Raw genomic sequence first — 17,813 nt, 5'->3', positions numbered from 1 at the left:
TCAGAATTGTGTACTTTGGCTGGTGTACGGATTGGGGTGTAGAGGTTATGACAATCCCAAAATCGATCGGCAATAGCTACAATGGACAGGCAAAAGATATAGCCCGAGATCCACCCTCCCCCATATCAGAAAGTCAGTCCATACTAGGCACCTTTTTCGACTCTTGGCATCAGAACTATTCTACTAGGTGTGGCTTGGCAGATACCGGTGTGATCAACCACGCCACCTTCGAGGGTAGGTTCTGGAAAAGAGGGCTATGACGATCATCCACATACCCCTCGGAGCTTTGTGACTTGTTGTTATATCTTGGCAGCGACGTATATAAAGGAGCTTCACCCCGCATTCTTGTAGCTATTTCCAAGCTTCATTACAAGTCATATCAACCAAATTCTACATCTACCTACCCACGAATACCTATCCACACATACATACACATACACACATAAAAATGGGTCTTTTCCACCACCATCACGAACATCAGGGTGGCCCTGGCGGTCCGCAGGGAGGTCCTGGAGGTCCTGGTGGCCATGAGGGAGGTCACGGAGGCCCTGGTGGCCCTGGTGGCCCCGGTGGTCCCGGTGGCTTTGGCGGTCCCCAAGGTGGTCACGGAGGCCCCGGAGGCCCTGGTGGCCCCGGTGGTCAGGGAGGCTTTGGTGGTCCCCAAGGTGGCCCTGGAGGCCCTGGCGGCGGTCCTCATGAGGGTGGTCACGGAGGCCCTGGCGGTGGTGGCTTTGGCGGTCCAGGTGGCCCCGGCGGGCATGAGGGAGGTCACGGCGGTCCTGGTGGTCCTGGCGGTGGTGGCTTTGGTGGCCCCGATGGTCACCAAGGCGGTGGTGGCCCTCACGGAGGTGGTCCTGGAGGTCCCGGAGGTCACGTACGTATTCCTGTTAATCTGGCAATGATTGAGACTCGACTGACCCGTTGACAGCAGGGTGGCGGCGGCTGGTGAATTTGACGAACGGAAATATACAAGACGATATCTTATGATTAGAATTGGGATTAGTAGGCTGAACTAGTCCTGCGGGTTAATAAACTTGTTGATTGAGTTGCCATGTGGCTAAGGATGTTGAACCTTATACCATTTAGCAGGAGCCATTCAATTTCAACGGTCAATTCACATTTTTTTACAGTCTTCCTATTGATGATGAAGTATTGTAATGGTAGTTGTTTCATGTTCAGAATAAGCTTCAAGAATTCATGGGATATCAGTAAAAGGACAGGTTCTGCAACGAGGGTATTGTGTCGCAATGAAAAATAATAATAGACAAAACCAAACTCCCCAGGGTGCATCCATAGTAAACTGCAAAAACAGACCAGGGGAAATCAAATGAGTGTTTAAACGCTTGCGTAATATCATGATGTCAATGATTGAATCCAGTGGGATCGTCACCAGGTGGCGAGGTTAATATGTAGGGATGACCTGATATCACAGGCGGCCGGCGGGTCTCCGACCAGGCTTGCATAAGGGTTGAGACCGTGTGGGGCTTTCCTGCCTCTGTGCTTGGATTCGTCTCCACCAGCGAGTGATCACCTCCTTTGCCCACAAAATCTCATTTCCGGTTTGGACAACAGCTGCGCAGTGTGTAGCAAAGTTCTTCGCTATGGCACGGCGGATGTGATCACGGTCTTTTAGGCGGACTCGCCATGCACGCTGCAATACAATTGCGGCACGAGCACGCTTTGAACCTGAAAGCAGTCGCGAGCAGAGGAAGGCGAGTGCACCGAGTGTAAAGTCTCGATTGAGAACGTGTGAAGATGTTGAGCTAGGAGAAACTAGACAAGCAAATTGAGAGCTGCAGCCCAGTAGCGCGAGGCGTTTCTCCAAAGACACCGAAGCAGATCGTCCGCTTTTTCCGAGGTCCACTGGATTTTCTACACTGATAATGTAAGGCTCGTATTCATCGACAATAATTTCGTAGATTCGCCCATTGGCAAAACTGGTCGACATGTTGTTAATCTGAAGACCTCGGAGACCAGCCAAAAGCCCAGCCCAGTATTGGAGAAGGTGTTCATATTGATCGACGTAACTGAAAAGCTCGCCGGTAAACCAGGCCTCGCATTTCACTTGTTCGGGGCCAAACTCCGAGAGAGCTTTGCGTTTCAACCGGGAAATCTCTGTGCTGATATCATCCCAATCAACGAGACCCGAAAAGCCCTTTTTGCTAACAAGGGCCCACAAAAGAGCAATGGTTTTTTCCCGGTAACCATCGACAATGTCCTCAGCCTGCACTTTGCTCACAATCGCACCAGAGCCCTTGATGGATTCTAAGGCTGACAGGGCTAACTGAACGTTGAATACTTTGGCTGCCCGACTGACACATGGATACTTCAGATGCTTTGACAGTGGAACATCTGCGTGGTCACCAAGGAGAGAAAGAGCCTCTCCGGTGTTCAGGGTCACTTCAGTCTGGTCCGCGCTATCATGAGTACGGCTGGATGTGATGAAAAGTACTTCGACAAGTCGAGTAAGCCGAACACCATCTCTCAAATCCACTGCAATGTTGTCCATCCGGTAATTGTACTCCAACAGTGGATGTTGTTTGTAAGATAGGCGGCAACCAAGATGGCTCAATGGCTTCAAAATGTCACCAGAAGAGGGCAATAACACCCGTGTCAATGCTTGAAGTACTTCGATCGAGGATTTCAGGGCAGACGATGGTAGAAAGAGCTGGCGTGGAAGACTAGAGCCCGCAGATAGTCTTGCCCGATCTAGAAGAACAACCAACATGATGCATCGGAGCACTGTGCGACGATACGCCTTGGCCTGAACTTCTGTAGGGATTTCACTCGGTGGAGCTGGATCAAGATCTTCGTTTCGCAACAAGAAAGTGTGTAAAAATTTTTCCAATTTCCGAATGATAGCTTTATTACCCCTTACATTATTCTCGGCTTCCATGCTGTTGGCGAACAGGTCCTGTTCATTGGAAACCTTTCGACCGATAACCGTCTCCGCCGCCGCTGTCAAGACATGGAGGTCGTATGAATGAATCCAGATGTCGAGAAAGTTGCGGCGAAGACCGATGTCTTGTCTGAGACGCCCATTGCGCGCAAGAGCATGCTCAGAAACGCTAAGGGTACCACAAGACAAAGAGGCCTGAAGTCTTTTGTAGAGCTGGATAAAAAAGTCGGTATGGTAAAGCTCGAGAAGTTCCAGCCGAAGGGAATCCTGATCAAAGGAAGCGGAGGCACCATTAGAGTGCTCGAACAAAGCATTGGCCAATTGAGTAATCACAGTCTCCTGGTGTGAGAGCCAGTCGTCCTCATAGAGTGCAGGCTTTTTTAAATCCTCAGTCAGCTTTGGGTGGTCATGGTTCAGCCCTTTCAGCTTGGACGACGCAAGCTGGGCACTCAAAGCCAAATTTGACCCAGAGCGAGCGCGACGACTGCACAACGTTGATGCGCGAGCATTGAGTGATGCACTTGGTAGTGGTCCCTTGGACTCTGCCATTCTGTTACCGCTGATGCCTGCTGAGCACTTAGTGTTCCTCTGCTTTTCGCCAAGTATACCACGCTTGGGCAAAGAAGGTTTAGCAATCACGGGAACAACTTCAACTGTTCGAACAGTCCGAGAGATAGGATTTTGTTTGGAGATTGATATGTTGCTGGTTCGAGATTTAAGGGGCGGTTTAGTTTGGGTACTAGTTTTCTTCTGGAGAAGGGTACCGGGAGGAATGTTTTCCTTCCCACCGTTTTTGCCAGCAACATCAACCATAAATGCGGATTCCTGTGCAATCTTTGCGCTTACTTGCAGCGGGGCTTTTCGCGCAGCTACAGCCAATGACTTTCTTGCCTGGCGAGTTGCTATCCGCGCTTCGAGAGTATTGATTTGTTTGTCTTCCGTGACCTGCGAGGGAGTCACGCCTTGTTGCCTCTTCAGAGGACTGAACAGCCCCATGAAAACGCTGGGCACGGTGGGATCATCCGGCGGAATGTAGACGGTGTTGCGTCGCATATTTTTCTTTAGATCGGGTTGGGAATGGTTTTGAGTTGTCTCTCTTGGTGCAGGGCCCATTCTATGGGACGGCTGCAATTTGGGGTTCGAGTCGACTCGTTCAGGTCTTCGCTGTGGTTCCGTCTCTTGTCTCATGGTTTGTGGTGGATTTGAAGCAAAACTAGTCTTGGGGCGAAATCTCTGCGCGGGCTGGGCAAGCAAAGATGACTTGCGGTCAGAAGATAGTCTTGTTGTTCCATTTGGTCTTTTTCGTTTCTCATCGGGTTCGAGTGGCTTCGCTACCCCCTCGTCATGGATTTGGAAGCCTGACCTTGCGGCGTTGGCACGACGAGGTCGCCCTCCAGTCATAGTCGGTACACATATCTCGGTGGTGAATTCGATCTGCCCAGTAGCATCGCATTGCGTATCGTCGTCAATCAAGCTGTCGAACGTATCGCTACCGCTGTAATTTTCACCGGAGAACCTCGACCTCGATGGACACGGCGTAATTGCGTTACCGATGATTCCAGACATTATGGTATAGAATCCACGGCTGGATGTAGGCTGTTCAACGGTGCATAGGTACGGAGAAGCAGTATGCTGAGGGTGGCAACAATAGTCTTTCTCCCTTGCTTGTTGTCGTCGAGAAGCGGTGTGGTCAAATGGTGAGAATTGACAAGGTAGAGTTGCGATGACGAAAATCAAAGGACAAAGATTGAGAACGCGCTGGATTTAGATTGATTTGCCACGCGCCAGGCTCGCGTCCACGTTCCATCTAAGATATGTACATCTAATTATGGTGGCTATTGACGCGTTGTCTAGGGCAACTGCTGCTTATGTCAACACCGCGGGGTTATATCATGTGATGAGGCTAACCGCATTGAGCATATCAATCTATGCCCTTACCATCCCAACATGTCAAAAATATCACAAGAGAGGCAAATTTACCAAGAGCCGTGAACAGTCACCTACTGGATGACCAAAAATGGGTGGTGAGGCTTGAAGTGAATGAGCCTCACCTAGGTTTCCAGGGCCGGACACCTTCATGCAGTCGTGGCTCAAGTTTCGCTATTATAACGCCAACAGACTCTTGATATTACAAGACTAGCATTTATCTGGAACTGCAATCTGCAGCTGTTTTTCTGTTTTTTTTTTTTCAATTTCTGGTGAGGATGGAATCATACTATTGATGGAATACTAGTAGGGCGTGAGCCAGAGTCAAAGGCCTCTTATCGGGAATTGAAGCTCCTTGCAATAAGTGGAGAACATATTACTGTGAAGAATCTCCGACCACATCTTATAATCAGAACGACATTCAAATGCTTTGTTATCACTAGATACAGCCGTATTAGTAAAGTAGGTCTGTAAATCATGCAAATCAGAAGTCAATATTCCGTCTTTTTCTGCTGATCAAACGACATGTCCAACTGGAGGAAATAGTGTAGATTTGTGCCAATACTATGTACAATATAAAGACAATCACCGACTCAGTGGGGGTCTGCCTATTCCTACTGTTGAGGTCACACGCCTGAATATTAGTATCAGCAGGTGTAATAGTAGGTTAGACCTCCACCTGATCATCGGGGCACAAGCGTTATGTTTTATGTACCTTCAAAATGCGAATCTCCAAAGGCACAATTATAGGGAAACTATAGCATGCATTAATATAGAAACCGCCAATCATAATCACGGAATGCAGGCACTGTGCATGCCGATGTCATAAAAGGAGGCGAGTGGGTCTCGCCTTAAAACACCCGTGACTTCTCCTTTCCCCAGAAAGCATGGATACGTGGCCAGGTTTTGACTTGAAACCTTGTAAATACCCCTTGTATGATCATTCCGATAACTACGACTGAGAGTATTGGTGTTTCTACGATATGACAGGCGCGTGCCTCGCCTTACACCCCTTCCCGCACAACCTCGACCCTCGGCCATTTCGTGAAATCGCCCGTCTCCGCCCCCATTCCTCGCTCCGCGCCGCGGAATGATCTTCGGTCATGGAGTCACTTGTCTATGAGAACTCGCCTTTGGCCGAATACCTTCAAGGTTCTTGCTACACCCCGCAATACACGCTTGCCACAAAACTCACCTTGGTCGCAGGAGAAGGGGAACCGGAGGAAACCTGGCATGTTGCTAAGACACTCACGGACGACGAAGCGGATCAACCCTCCGACGACTTTGCCCCTCGGGGCGCCTCGCGATTCCAGGAACGAGTTCGGAATAAGCTACCCAAGCCCCTCGACCTACAAAATACACGGCACGGAGTGGTTGTTGGGAAATTATACGGTGCTTGCTCGGTATGCTAGTGATTGATTGACCGCCGGTGGAAGGACACTACTGATGAGATCGACCTTACAGTCCGCTTTGAACGCAAGACTTGGTCGAGGAGACAACGAGCGATTTCTGGAACAGTTCGGATACGTTATCGTCGCTTCGCAATTATTAAACGAACACAGCGCGCCGTCCTACACATCCGCCACAGATGTTTTGTCAAGTTCGCAACCGTCCGACCTTCCCTCCCTCTCCACAACATTCGGACTTCAAGGTGCCGTCGTTACAGCCACAACGTCGTTCTCCATCGCCTGGTTGCTCCACTGGGGCCGGTCAAAAACAGGTTCCGGGCTCAATCCTCAGAGGGTGGGTGTACTCTTGATTGTTGTTCCCGTTCTCGGGGTTATATTCTATGCCTTTGCCAAAAGGCAATGGCTCAAGTATCTGCGGCACCAAGCCGTGGAGGCTGCTGGTACATTCATTGGAAACGCCCAGGGCTTCGATTCAGCTGCGTCAGCTTCAGTGGTCTTTATACAGGAGGTGGAGCTCGTTTCCAGAGGATATCGGATGTAGGACTGGATTGCGCCTTGCAATGATGACAGTGGACTGACTTGTTCATAGAAGCACGCCCTTACCTCCGATCAGTCGACTGGAAGACCAGGTACAGACTCGCCGATGCTTGCGTCTTCGGAGAGCAGTGTCAGAATGCTTTTGGTCGATGCTCCAACGATATATCCGATCCCAAAATACGCTGCGTCCTCTAACGGACGATGCCAATCTGGCAAAATACTACGATATTTATGATATTGCGTTGGACGACCTCGAAAACATCGAGTTGACCTTGTCCCGGCGCAACTTGGAAGACCAATATTCACTGCGCTCTTTACGGGATCTATTTGGGAAGCTTTACACTGCAAGGAAAAGTGTCTTGTGCTGCTTATTAGCGCTCAGCGCTGACGGTGGTGGATCTGATATTGCACGATGGAGCTCCGCTGTGGAAGAGATGCGTGAGCTCGCTGCAGTCACTGGTACAAGTATGAGCAAGATGGCGAGCATACTGAATGAGGAAGACAGTGAGTGCCTCATTTTGTTCCGATGTGACCCAAATAATTATACTGATTGTTTACAGGGAATACCCAGATCCCCCCGTCCCCGTTGCCTTCTGCTTCTCCAAGCAAGGATCACCTACGTGCGCAAGTTCGGAGATTGAACTCCCTATCCCAAGGAGTCCGTGCCTTGCATGCCAAGATGCACATCATCGGTGAGGAGACGAACGCCAATCTGGAACGTCACGACACCAGTGAATTTGAATCCAATCTCCTCTCCCAATACGACCTAATCGGAAACGACATTCGGTCCTTGCTGGAAGAATGGGAAGTGGGCAAGGCCGCCATTGTGAACAGCCAGGATCGTCTTCATGCCGCAGATTACACACGGCCCTCAAGCACCGTTCTACCAATGTCCCCGACTCCTAGCCTTGGGGGTACCACTGCGGTTGAGGGTAGCCCCACTGATGCCCTCAAAGCCTTGACTGGAGAGCGGCCTGACTTGACGCACAGCTTCGACGATGAGGAGATCTTCGAAGCAGTCGTCCTTCCTGCTGCTAGGAACAAACGCGCATCACTCACTCGAGATGAGCGCTTGGCACGCGTGCGGGAAGAACGAGTACGACAGGCCTCTGCTCGGGAGAAGGTAGATGCCAATACCAACATGCTGAAGGAGTTGGAGATGGTCATTCAGCAAAGACCGCGAAAAAACCATTCCAAGCGGGTGACCAGTATTTAACAAGCCGATGTTTTGATACCCATATGTATATAAAAGGGACCGGCGACAATGGTGTTCTTGGGTTCTTTTTTTTTCCTTGGTTTAGTCTTTCTGAGGTCAGGTTTTTTCATTTCTACTATTATCATCGCGTGGTGCCGGGTTCGCGCTCGTTTGTTGGCTTTTTCGACTTCCTGTCACTTGAATTTTTTTTTTTTTTACAATACACAATATAGCTAACCATATTCCAATATAAGACAATTTCAAAGAGCAACTTTTAGTCCCGATCCATTAGCTACTATATCCGTAGTTGCTCGAAAGGCATTGTCGCCTGAGGCATCAAGTCTAGCCCAATTAGGGCATATCGCCAAACGCGCTCACGCGTAACTTTCCCCACTCTAAACCCTCGAACGCGATTTCTCTTTATATTCAGACCTGCCTCTTTCGCCTACTTTCATCCTCACAGACTTGCGTCAATTCCATTTCACACAACTTTCCACGTCAATAATTTCGCTCTCTTTACTCGCTTTTCTATAAGCTCCTCTTCTTTTTTTATACCCCCACATACACATACCCCTCGCCAACAGTGAGTCCACAATGTCTCTCCCACCAGAACGCGAATCAGCCAAACTAACCCATTGGATCAGTGCTTGAAGCACGACTTGAGCAGGCTTCCCTCCTGAAGCGGGTATGTCCCTAAAATCGACTTTCTTTTCTCTGGTTTCTAACAATGATGTCGGTAGGTCGTTGACGCCATTAAGGACCTTGTCCAAGACTGCAACTTCGACTGCAATGACTCTGGTATCGCCCTCCAGGCGATGGACAACTCCCACGTTGCCCTTGTCTCCATGCTTCTCCGCGCTGAGGGTTTCTCGCCATACCGTTGCGACCGTAACATCGCGCTTGGAATCAACCTTACCTCCCTGACTAAGGTCCTCCGTGCCGCCCAGAATGAAGATATCCTCACCTTGAAGGCTGAGGACTCCCCCGATGCCGTCAACCTGATGTTCGAGAGCTCCGAGACCGACCGTCTTAGCGAGTATGATATCAAGCTTATGGACATTGACCAGGAGCACCTGGCTATCCCCGAGACCGAATATGCTGCCTCCGTGACCATGCCCTCAGCCGAGTTCCAGCGTATTTGCAGAGACTTGAACGCTCTCTCTGAGTCAGGTAAGTCATACGTCGTGGTTCTTAATCTCAACACTAATTCTCTTCAGTCGTTATTGAGGCCTCCAAGGAGGGTGTCAAGTTCTCTTGCTCTGGTGACATTGGTAACGGCTCTGTTACCATTCGTCAGCACACCAGTGTCGACAAGCCCGAGCTCAACACCACAATCTCTCTGTCCGAACCCGTCGCCCTCACTTTCTCCCTTAAGTACCTTGTCAACTTCTGCAAGGCCTCCAACCTGTCCACCTCGGTAACCCTGAACCTGTCGCAGGAAGTTCCCCTGCTGGTTGAGTACGGTCTGGGAAGCGGCCACTTGCGGTTCTACCTGGCCCCAAAGGTATGTCGATCCCTCGATCTTGTTTACTCTTCCCGATACTGACTGTCCACAGATTGGCGATGAGGAGTAGTGGCCTGATTAGGCAATGCAAAATGAACCCCCCCTACGATAATGGAGAGTACCTGATGCCTGACGGAGGCAATGATTTTTTTTTCTACAATTTTTCCCGCAATAGAAGGGATAGCAAAGTTCCAAATGTTACATGATTATTCTACAACTAAAGTGCCCTAGTAAACATTCATCGAGCTACATTCTACGGACTTCAAAAGTGAAATAGAAATTCAAGTAGAAGGTAATATATCATTTAATGGAAAGGACCCATCTAATTGGCAAACAAACTGCAGCGCTGCAGCATATCATTCCCTCACAACAAGATTTCAACTTCAATTCCGTCTGCTCTAGCATCAAATCCAACAAGATTTATCATGCCCACAAACACACCACCTAAGACCTCGCGAACGAAGCCAGACTCCACAAATTAGCAAAGTCAACAAAAAACCCATCCTTCCCAAACTCCACACCCACACAAAGGGCATAACAGTGGAGCAAAATTCCCAAGAACTCACCTAAGAGAAAAAGAGTGAAGCGCCACCCCCACCAGAATAATCGGAATCGAATGATACCGCCTCAAAGAGAACAGCATGCTGCGTATTGCACTAAAGTGTTATCAGGCACAATCTCCGCACCGACTCTCCCAAGGGGAAAACCAGTGACTGACATTAAATGCCAGGTGGCCCCGATGTTTCTGATGCCGAGTGCAGGTGAGTTCACACCAGGCCCTTACGGGCAGTACCGGCTTCCTTTTCACTGACGCGAATCGGAAGCGGGTTGGTAATTGAAGATTCCTCCGAATTTCTCATTTGCAGGGGGTCTCGGACGGGCCGAGGACAGGTTTTGGCCTGTCGTGTGTAGCAAAGAAACGCAGCATTGGTGGGGGTGGCGCTTGGGGAGGAAGAAGGAAAGGTCGTGGGTGGTGGATTAAATATGTGTCAAGCGAGCTAGTTTTCTGCCGGGGCTTTCCGCTTGGCTGATCAAATAACGCATTCAATGTTTGCTCTACCTATTTCCTAGCACGCGTTATTCCACATGTCAACGGTGAGAATATTTAAAGGTTGCTCAATTGGGCCGATTGGCTTGTCGTGACTTCGTAACATCTATTTCAACGTAAATGCCGTGGTTCAAATCGCTAAGGCGGGGTACCGGGGCTCCTGAGTAGACTCAAGCTTCCCCTTCAGCGATCCCGAGGTCCCAGTCCGGTGAATCTATCCTGATCATGCATAGCCATTTATATTCGTATCCGAGGTATCTTAATTTAGTACAAATCGTGATTTCGTGTCTTCCGTCCAGGCATTCTCCGGATCTGCAGTCGGCTGCTGACTTCGGGCATTTTTGATATGCTCCTTCAACCCCTTCCTGAAATTGCAAATGCACATCACAGAATTGACAAGTGTGCCTGCAAGAAGTAGAATTGCCAACGTGGCAAACAAGGTCAAGGAAACCCTGTAGCTGGTCAACTGGGTACTGTCCTTGCCGGTGAAAACTTGGAGCACCGTGAAGACAAAACTGGCAATGAGCACCACAAAAAGGAGCTATCAATGGCATTAGTAAAAGGTAAACTTCATATGTGGCAGGGCTCCTTGCCATGATGAAGACCAGAGATTTGGTCTTTTCTAAACGACAGAAGCGTGCGGCCAGCATCAAGCTAATAATGGCGACCGGTATCATGACTGCCTGGGTGAGGAACTCTGAGTCGGTGACATCTTTCAGTGCGAGCAACACTTGCAATTGCGTGCCGAAGATGAAAAAGAAATCGAACTTCAGGAGCGCAATATACACCTATGGAGGATTAGCTGAGAGCTCATGGCAAAGTGCATCCTGCAGTGACTAGCCTGGTATGTGGTATATCGCCAACTCATCTGCAAGTCCGCACTGATGCTCTTGTAAATAGTCCAAGAGAATTCCGCGCGCAGCTTCCATGTCACAACGGACATGCACACGGTGCCAACCCCCAAGACGACTGGTACTAGAATCAAAGCGATTCGATAATGCATCCAAAGATGAGCGGCGTTCACCGTGCTTCCACCCAGGTTGGAAAGTGTGTCCTTAACTTCCTTCGTCTGAATAGCACCATATACCAACAGACCCAAGTTACAGATGCAGAGGCCGATCAGTTGAAATGTGTTTTTCCGTCGTAGCGCATCATAACTGAGTGCAAGCTCATAGAACAAGGCGAAGATGTAAAGACCGAGGAACGAACGAAGGCGCAGGGTAGCATCCTCATCACCACTATCATCGAAGTGTTTTGAGATGCTTATGAAGAGCCAACTACAAAAAAAAAGATTTATTAGGGATATATATGTAGAGTTCGCATATCCTACTTACCTCTCAATCCCGACAGTGCCTAGTGTCTCAATGATTCCCGTGATTGCAAAAAGACGTGTCCACAAGGTATGCGGAAAGTAGAATTTTCTCTTCTTGCGCGGTTTCGGAGGCAAGGCATAGCGATCATGATTCACCTCATCATCCCCGATTGGACTGGTCGCGACACCAAAATCTTCGAGCTCGACATATTGGTTATTGTGGGGGGAGAGGGCCGATTTCGCAAAAGCAACACTGGAGCGGGTCCGAGCAGAGAGAGTTCGAATAGGGGTGGAGACAGATGCAGCTCCCACATCAGATCGCATGATGGCTAGAGGCCATGGAGTAGAGCAGGTCGGGGGTTGTTGTTGTAAATGAGCTTACAGCTTTCTTCAGTAAATAGGAAAAAAAGGTTTACGTACGGGCGGATTGTTTCAAGTGGAGTCGAATCCAGACGGGAGATGAGGTACCGACACTATCGGTCTGCTAGCTTTACAGTGGATAAGCAAGTGAAACTAATTATGGAAATTTTCAATTAATCTCAATCAATTCGTCCAGGTCACACGACCTTATTGGTCAATTTCGATCCTGGCGTCGTATGCATACGAATGTACACTTAATTCCACCGCCGGGTCTTTTTGGGCTTTTACCCCGTTTTCTCATTTTCACCATGTCGATACACATTCTAATCCGTATAGTGTATTCCGTACTCCGGACTCCGTAAGCCGTTCGTAGGACATACGTCACGGTTGTTGATCTGTTACGGACCGTCACATGGTGTACTTGGTAGATTAGGGGGCCGGGTCTCGACTGGTCGATCTATTTATAACAGAGCAGATCTTTCCTTCTACATCTCCTCATATGCTCGAACAATAAATGACTTTCCAAGAACAAGAACCCGCTCTCCAGGCATCCACCCCTTTTCTTCACCCACGGTCATCATTGAAGGCAACTGATTCCCAGAACCCCCGACCACATATCGTTCCTCCCACTTAGAATCCATCCATTCTTCCCTTCTTGCACTAACCTCAGCCCCAGTCTTACTGACAATCCATTGACCCGCATCCTTCCGCCGAACAAGAATCTGTTCCTGTTGTAACGCCAAATATGTCCCCCAAATCCGTCCCAGGAATGTCTTCACCACCGTGACCTCTCCATCTTCGCCAAGATCACCATCATCGGATTCAAGAACCCATGAAACACCCTTCTTCGCTCCCTCGGGTCCCTCCCGGAACGGTAATTCCCTCCATACCTCCTCATACTCCGTCTCCGGTGCACCGGGGAGATCAGGACGAGGCATGGAGCCCGTCTCGAGGTCATCGCCATTAGGGAGCGAGACAAAGGTGCCACAGTCCACGCTCTCGAAGGCATTGTGCGAGTCTAGTTCGTGGGTAAAGGATACCCGAACTGCATTGTAAGCATCAATATGTGAGACAGGGCCAGAGCGACATACGTGGTCCTTGACTTTCGACGATTCTTTGGCCGGCGATCGCCCAGTCAATCTCCTGTGTTTGTTTGTCCATTCGTAGATCGAGATACCAGTCTTTCACCGACATGACGATCGTGTCTGTTGTCTCATGGGCTGATTCGGGGAGCCATCGAAGCGAAATGCGTGTGGAAAAGCGACAGGACGAAGCGGCACTGGTATCTGCCATTTTGGTGGTCCGAGGAGGTTTGAATGACTTTCTAGTTGAGAATCGGAAATCACGGTAAACAAGGGGAACCACGGTTATCTCGCTCTTATCGTTCCCCTCACCCCGCATCGGCTAGAGCATCCATTTTGGATCAAGTCTATTCTTCACTTACTTTTCGCGATCAACCCGAAAAACTTACTTGATTCATTGAACGGAGAATAGCCTATCTAAACGGGAGTAAACACCAATTTACACGTCTGACTCTCAGGTCTCGACGCAATAATCTGATCATCCAACTTCATTGACCCCTCCATATCCGACGCAACTGTTGTCCGAAATCGAGAATAAACTTCCCGAAGCAACATCTTCATTTCCACCAGTGCAAGACTACTATCGTTAGCAACAATCTCTTCAAAAGTTTATAAGAACAGAACCTACTTCTTCCCAATACATCCTCTCCCCCCAGTAGCAAATGCAAAGAAATGCCTATTCCTTTCCACAGCCCCCTCCCCAAGCCACCGATCAGGCAAAAACCGATCCGGCTCAGGAAACACATCCCCGTGTACCCGGTGCACCGTATACGGCTGCACACTGACAATAGTCTGTGCAGGAAGAAAGTATCCATCGATCACCCTCCCGCCTTCGGGGACATATCGAGGCAACGACATCGGAATCGGGGAGAACAGCGCAAAGCCTCTTTAATGACAGCGTCGAGGTAGATAAGGCTATCGAGCGGGGCATCGGGTGTGGAGAGAAGTTCTTCGTGTAGTTTCTGTTGAAAAGGTAGGTTCTGGGGCTGTGAGAGTTCCCACATTAAGAAGCAGAGCCCGTCGCCTGTTGTGTCGACGCCCGCGGCCATGTGGTCTTTGCATTCGGCTGCCATCTGCATGGGCTGGAGATTTGAGTCTTTGCGTTGGAGCTTTTCGAGGAGTGTGTGGTTTTCTACGGAGGGTTGGGCAACCATGTCTAGAACGTATTGGTTTGCTCTGGGGGCGCTTCTTGGGTGAAGAAAGTTGGGGAAGTAGGGCTTCAGTGACGGGAGGTAGTATGCAAGTAGACTTTCTGTGTTTGGTTAGATTTGTGAGTTTCCTTCTGTGGGAGGGTTGGCTTTACTCTGGAGACTTTGGTGGTAGGTGAGTTCTTGCATGATCTCAAAATCCTTTTGGATGTTGAGGGACTTCAGTCCACCGGGGCTGAACATGAAGCCAGTCACACAATCGATGGCATAGCAATGAAGCAATATCTATATCTAATTAGCGAGAGCATTGGGCTTGGGGTGGAAAAACCTACATAGACATCGACACTCTTATTGCCAGCGTCGGTGCAATGAGAGACGAATGCCATGGCACGTTCATGGATAGCAGCCAGTGGCCCTGCTTTCATAATGTTGGTCATCGCATACCGGTCTGCATAAATGCGTTTTCTCTTGCTATGCTATACAGACATCAGCAGGATTCAATACACGAGTCCGAGAATACTGTACCTCATCCTTGTTCAAAGTAGAAAACATCGTCCTTTGCTCTTGTCAGTCAAAATCAAATAAATGATAGCTTGCAGTAACTCACTTAATGTTGAACTGCTTGAAGAGACTATAGAACTCGGTCTTTTCGTAGCCACTCCCTCCCGAGGCGTAGATCTCCTTGATGGCATCGAGGCTGGTAAAAGAGATCTCATTGGGACCCAAACGGACAACAGGACCATAAGTTTCGTGGAGCTTGTGAATTGATTCTCTTCTATTGGCAGTAAATTCCTGGTATTTGATCCAGAGGCTGGAGAATCGCGTATACCATGGACCTGGTACCTTGGATGTGGACGATAAGAACCCACTGCCCATATATCCAAGGAATAGTATAGCTGCTACCCAGAGCGACAGCATGATTTATGAAATTCGTATTCTCGAAAATTTGTGGAAGAAAACCTGGAAGAAGGTTCTCTAAACAACTGCGTTTGCGATTCAATTAATCGCTATCTACTAGAGGACTATTTATGCTAAAGATATGATTCAGCCCGCGGACTCCGAGCCTTTAGATAAGCGCAGTACCATAGTTCAATCCGATCTTCTGCGCAAATGGGGTTGGTGCGGGGAAGCGAACGGGCGAGTACTGAGTGGCTTGGGCTAAGCGATAACATTTGGCACTTTGTACCAAAAAGGAAATCCCAGGAGATGACACTGGGGTCGGGATCATCGTTGTGTTCTGAATTCATCCCAGGTTTATCCTTGTTGCTCCGATTATCTGCTATTCACGGATAAGGTTACTATAATGGGAGATAAGGGTATCTGTTCGTTATGACCTACTAAATGATGCAAATAGCTTGATACTTTCAGTAGTCACGTTTTTTCTTAAGTGCGAAAGTTTTCTTTAATTCAACCCCATATCGCTTGGTGGATTTACTGGACTTGCAGACTCGCCTGGCATCCCCGAGGCTGGCCAGGCTCAAGCAGCCTCACTTGGTCGTTCCGAGAATCCATTAATCTCAGCATTCCTAATTCATCTGAATCGTACTAGAGGCTTTCCGCCGCGCATTTCACGCGGTGCCTACCTGAGTAGTAGAATAACCAATGTTTACCTGTACTGCATTACAGTATGTTTCCTACTAGTTGACTATATCTCCCCAGCTTCTACTCAGTCTCTTACCCAGTATTCTACCTTGTTTCCTACCGGAATTTTTAACAGTCACAGGGCTCTTCCATTTCAGATGTAGCGGAATAGAAAGAAAAACAGGCTTGTACTAATACAACAAGAAAAAACCATAACCAAGACCAAAGAAAAGACGAATGCCACTCAAAACACTTCCAATGTAGGTCACTGCATTCGATCCAATGCTTCATCTGTTGTCTGCTCATTAAACCATTCCAAAATCTCGGCATTTCCAATATCCGGGTCCTGCATTCGAGCCACGAGGTGCTGGATGAGGATCCGACGGCGCTCCTTGCTGTTCTCCTTCTCTTCAGCCAATTTCAAATTGATTGACGTGTGGGAAGTAGAAGCAGAAGGTGAAAAGAACATTCGGGCTGCGTGTTTCGAACGTATGTCCAAAAAGTCCGCGGTGTAATCCGTACCCAAGTGATAGAGGGTAAATAGATAGCTTTGCTATGACCTGAATCTTGTTCCTGAGTACTTTGATCCGACCCTTCATTAGCGATCTTAAGGCTAGATAAGTAAAGCTGTCTGGTGGTTTAGATAGTATCTAGGGACTGCATGATGGATTTTATTGAGATCGTGATTCATGAATGTTCTATAATATGACCCGGAAGTTTTCTGGACGACTGTCCATCAGGAGATCCTTGGTGGACAGGAAGACTAGGCCTCCAACGTCGAAGTCTGGTTCTCGTCGGTGCCGATCTGCCTGCGTCTTCTGTCTCCTTTGTGCGGCAGAGATGCCGTGTCTGGCGTCTCTTCCAGGTCCTTGGCCATCTTATCGACTGCCTCAGCTTCTGTGTTTGCCACATCAGTTGACTCTGTCTCCAGTCCACTGAAGTCGTGGCTGGTAAAAATCGACGTAATTGGTGAGCCGTTGTCGGACTAGCCGCATAGTCCGTCATCAGGATTCTGGCGGCCGCAGCAGCTTCCACGGCCCATCTCATTGCATAGGAACGGACCAAGATTCCCACGTACAAACTGCTGACAACAGCATCAATTTGATATCCTCAAGAGCCTCGAGGCCTCCTGTGGGCTAATGAGTTTTCGCAACTTGAAAATTCGAGCGTTTCTTCATAGAGCACGCTTTCGTTTCCTGATTGCTTTCGCCACCAATATTGGACAGGACACATATGCTGCACTTGGCCTGACTCATTGCAGAACTCAACCTGTTCGGACTGTTCATAAATGCCAGCTTATTTCTTGTGAGCTGCCGAAAGAAACATATGACCTAGTGCCCATGCCAGCATTCCTGGTCATACCATAATCTCATGATCTGAGGCATATCCAGCTTGAGATTTACTACATTGTAGCCCTCTCTCAAACAATCGTAATAGCCTCTCTAGCACTCACAATTGGCTTAGAGACGAGCGAATTTGCCAAATAACGAGCACAATTGGGTATAGAGTAGGAGTCTATTGAATGGTGGGCGCAACTGAGGCCGAACCAGGCGCGAGATCTTGGAAGTTCCGTGAATTCCGGAGAGCTGATAGATGCTGGACCCACAACGACCTCACGAGAGTTGGAGTCAGTCGTAGATAGATCTAGTATGATCTAACGTTGGAGACAGTCCCGGAGGGCACAAACCACCTAAAATCGGCCCCGGTGTTTTGCCTTAAGTAGGTCTCTCTGCCAAGGCAGCCATGGCTGAGAAACAGAACCGGTAACACTGAACGAATCGGACCAATTGATGTATCACCTGTGTAAAGTCA

The 17,813-nt window shown here is 48.8% G+C and overlaps 8 protein-coding genes across 8 annotated transcripts; 2 read left to right on the top strand and 6 right to left on the bottom strand.

Annotated features, from left to right (window-relative positions):
* Positions 1-448: 448 nt before the first annotated feature.
* Positions 449-949, top strand: N7520_011829 (uncharacterized protein; the record flags this gene model as incomplete). The annotated part of the gene is made up of 2 exons (XM_057145762.1): positions 449-874; positions 929-949. The coding sequence occupies 2 exons, from the start codon at positions 449-451 to the stop codon at positions 947-949; spliced, it is 447 nt and encodes a 148-aa protein (XP_056991516.1).
* A 477-nt stretch (positions 950-1,426) lies between these two features.
* Positions 1,427-4,465, bottom strand: sha1 (putative calmodulin-binding protein Sha1; the record flags this gene model as incomplete). The annotated part of the gene is made up of 1 exon (XM_057145761.1): positions 1,427-4,465. The coding sequence occupies one exon, from the start codon at positions 4,463-4,465 to the stop codon at positions 1,427-1,429; it is 3,039 nt and encodes a 1,012-aa protein (XP_056991515.1).
* A 1,463-nt stretch (positions 4,466-5,928) lies between these two features.
* On the top strand, positions 5,929-9,540 carry N7520_011827 (uncharacterized protein; the record flags this gene model as incomplete). Its single annotated transcript, XM_057145760.1, has 8 exons — positions 5,929-6,228; positions 6,290-6,771; positions 6,824-7,275; positions 7,332-7,979; positions 8,611-8,651; positions 8,707-9,136; positions 9,184-9,470; positions 9,523-9,540. The coding sequence occupies 8 exons, from the start codon at positions 5,929-5,931 to the stop codon at positions 9,538-9,540; spliced, it is 2,658 nt and encodes an 885-aa protein (XP_056991514.1).
* A 1,237-nt stretch (positions 9,541-10,777) lies between these two features.
* On the bottom strand, positions 10,778-12,154 carry N7520_011826 (uncharacterized protein; the record flags this gene model as incomplete). The annotated part of the gene is made up of 4 exons (XM_057145759.1): positions 10,778-11,059; positions 11,112-11,306; positions 11,360-11,795; positions 11,853-12,154. 4 exons carry the CDS (start codon positions 12,152-12,154, stop codon positions 10,778-10,780), a joined length of 1,215 nt encoding a protein of 404 aa, XP_056991513.1.
* Positions 12,155-12,675: 521 nt separating this feature from the next.
* Positions 12,676-13,483, bottom strand: N7520_011825 (uncharacterized protein; the record flags this gene model as incomplete). Its single annotated transcript, XM_057145758.1, has 2 exons — positions 12,676-13,235; positions 13,282-13,483. 2 exons carry the CDS (start codon positions 13,481-13,483, stop codon positions 12,676-12,678), a joined length of 762 nt encoding a protein of 253 aa, XP_056991512.1.
* A 206-nt stretch (positions 13,484-13,689) lies between these two features.
* On the bottom strand, positions 13,690-14,087 carry N7520_011824 (Cytochrome P450; the record flags this gene model as incomplete). Its single annotated transcript, XM_057145757.1, has 2 exons — positions 13,690-13,871; positions 13,901-14,087. The coding sequence occupies 2 exons, from the start codon at positions 14,085-14,087 to the stop codon at positions 13,690-13,692; spliced, it is 369 nt and encodes a 122-aa protein (XP_056991511.1).
* Positions 14,088-14,090: 3 nt separating this feature from the next.
* Positions 14,091-15,338, bottom strand: N7520_011823 (Cytochrome P450; the record flags this gene model as incomplete). Its single annotated transcript, XM_057145756.1, has 5 exons — positions 14,091-14,524; positions 14,576-14,705; positions 14,753-14,896; positions 14,946-14,976; positions 15,028-15,338. The coding sequence occupies 5 exons, from the start codon at positions 15,336-15,338 to the stop codon at positions 14,091-14,093; spliced, it is 1,050 nt and encodes a 349-aa protein (XP_056991510.1).
* Positions 15,339-16,764: 1,426 nt separating this feature from the next.
* Positions 16,765-17,043, bottom strand: N7520_011822 (uncharacterized protein; the record flags this gene model as incomplete). Its single annotated transcript, XM_057145755.1, has 2 exons — positions 16,765-16,948; positions 16,988-17,043. 2 exons carry the CDS (start codon positions 17,041-17,043, stop codon positions 16,765-16,767), a joined length of 240 nt encoding a protein of 79 aa, XP_056991509.1.
* Between the last annotated feature and the right edge of the window lie 770 nt (positions 17,044-17,813).

The sequence above is a fragment of the Penicillium odoratum genome (assembly GCF_028828045.1).
Source record: "Penicillium odoratum strain IBT 22623 chromosome Unknown utg000008l_segment0_segment0, whole genome shotgun sequence".
In the NCBI taxonomy this organism is placed as follows: Eukaryota; Fungi; Ascomycota; class Eurotiomycetes; order Eurotiales; family Aspergillaceae; genus Penicillium; species Penicillium odoratum.
The sequence above is the reverse complement of the archived record's forward strand: the minus strand, read 5'-3'. Positions and strand labels throughout refer to the sequence as shown.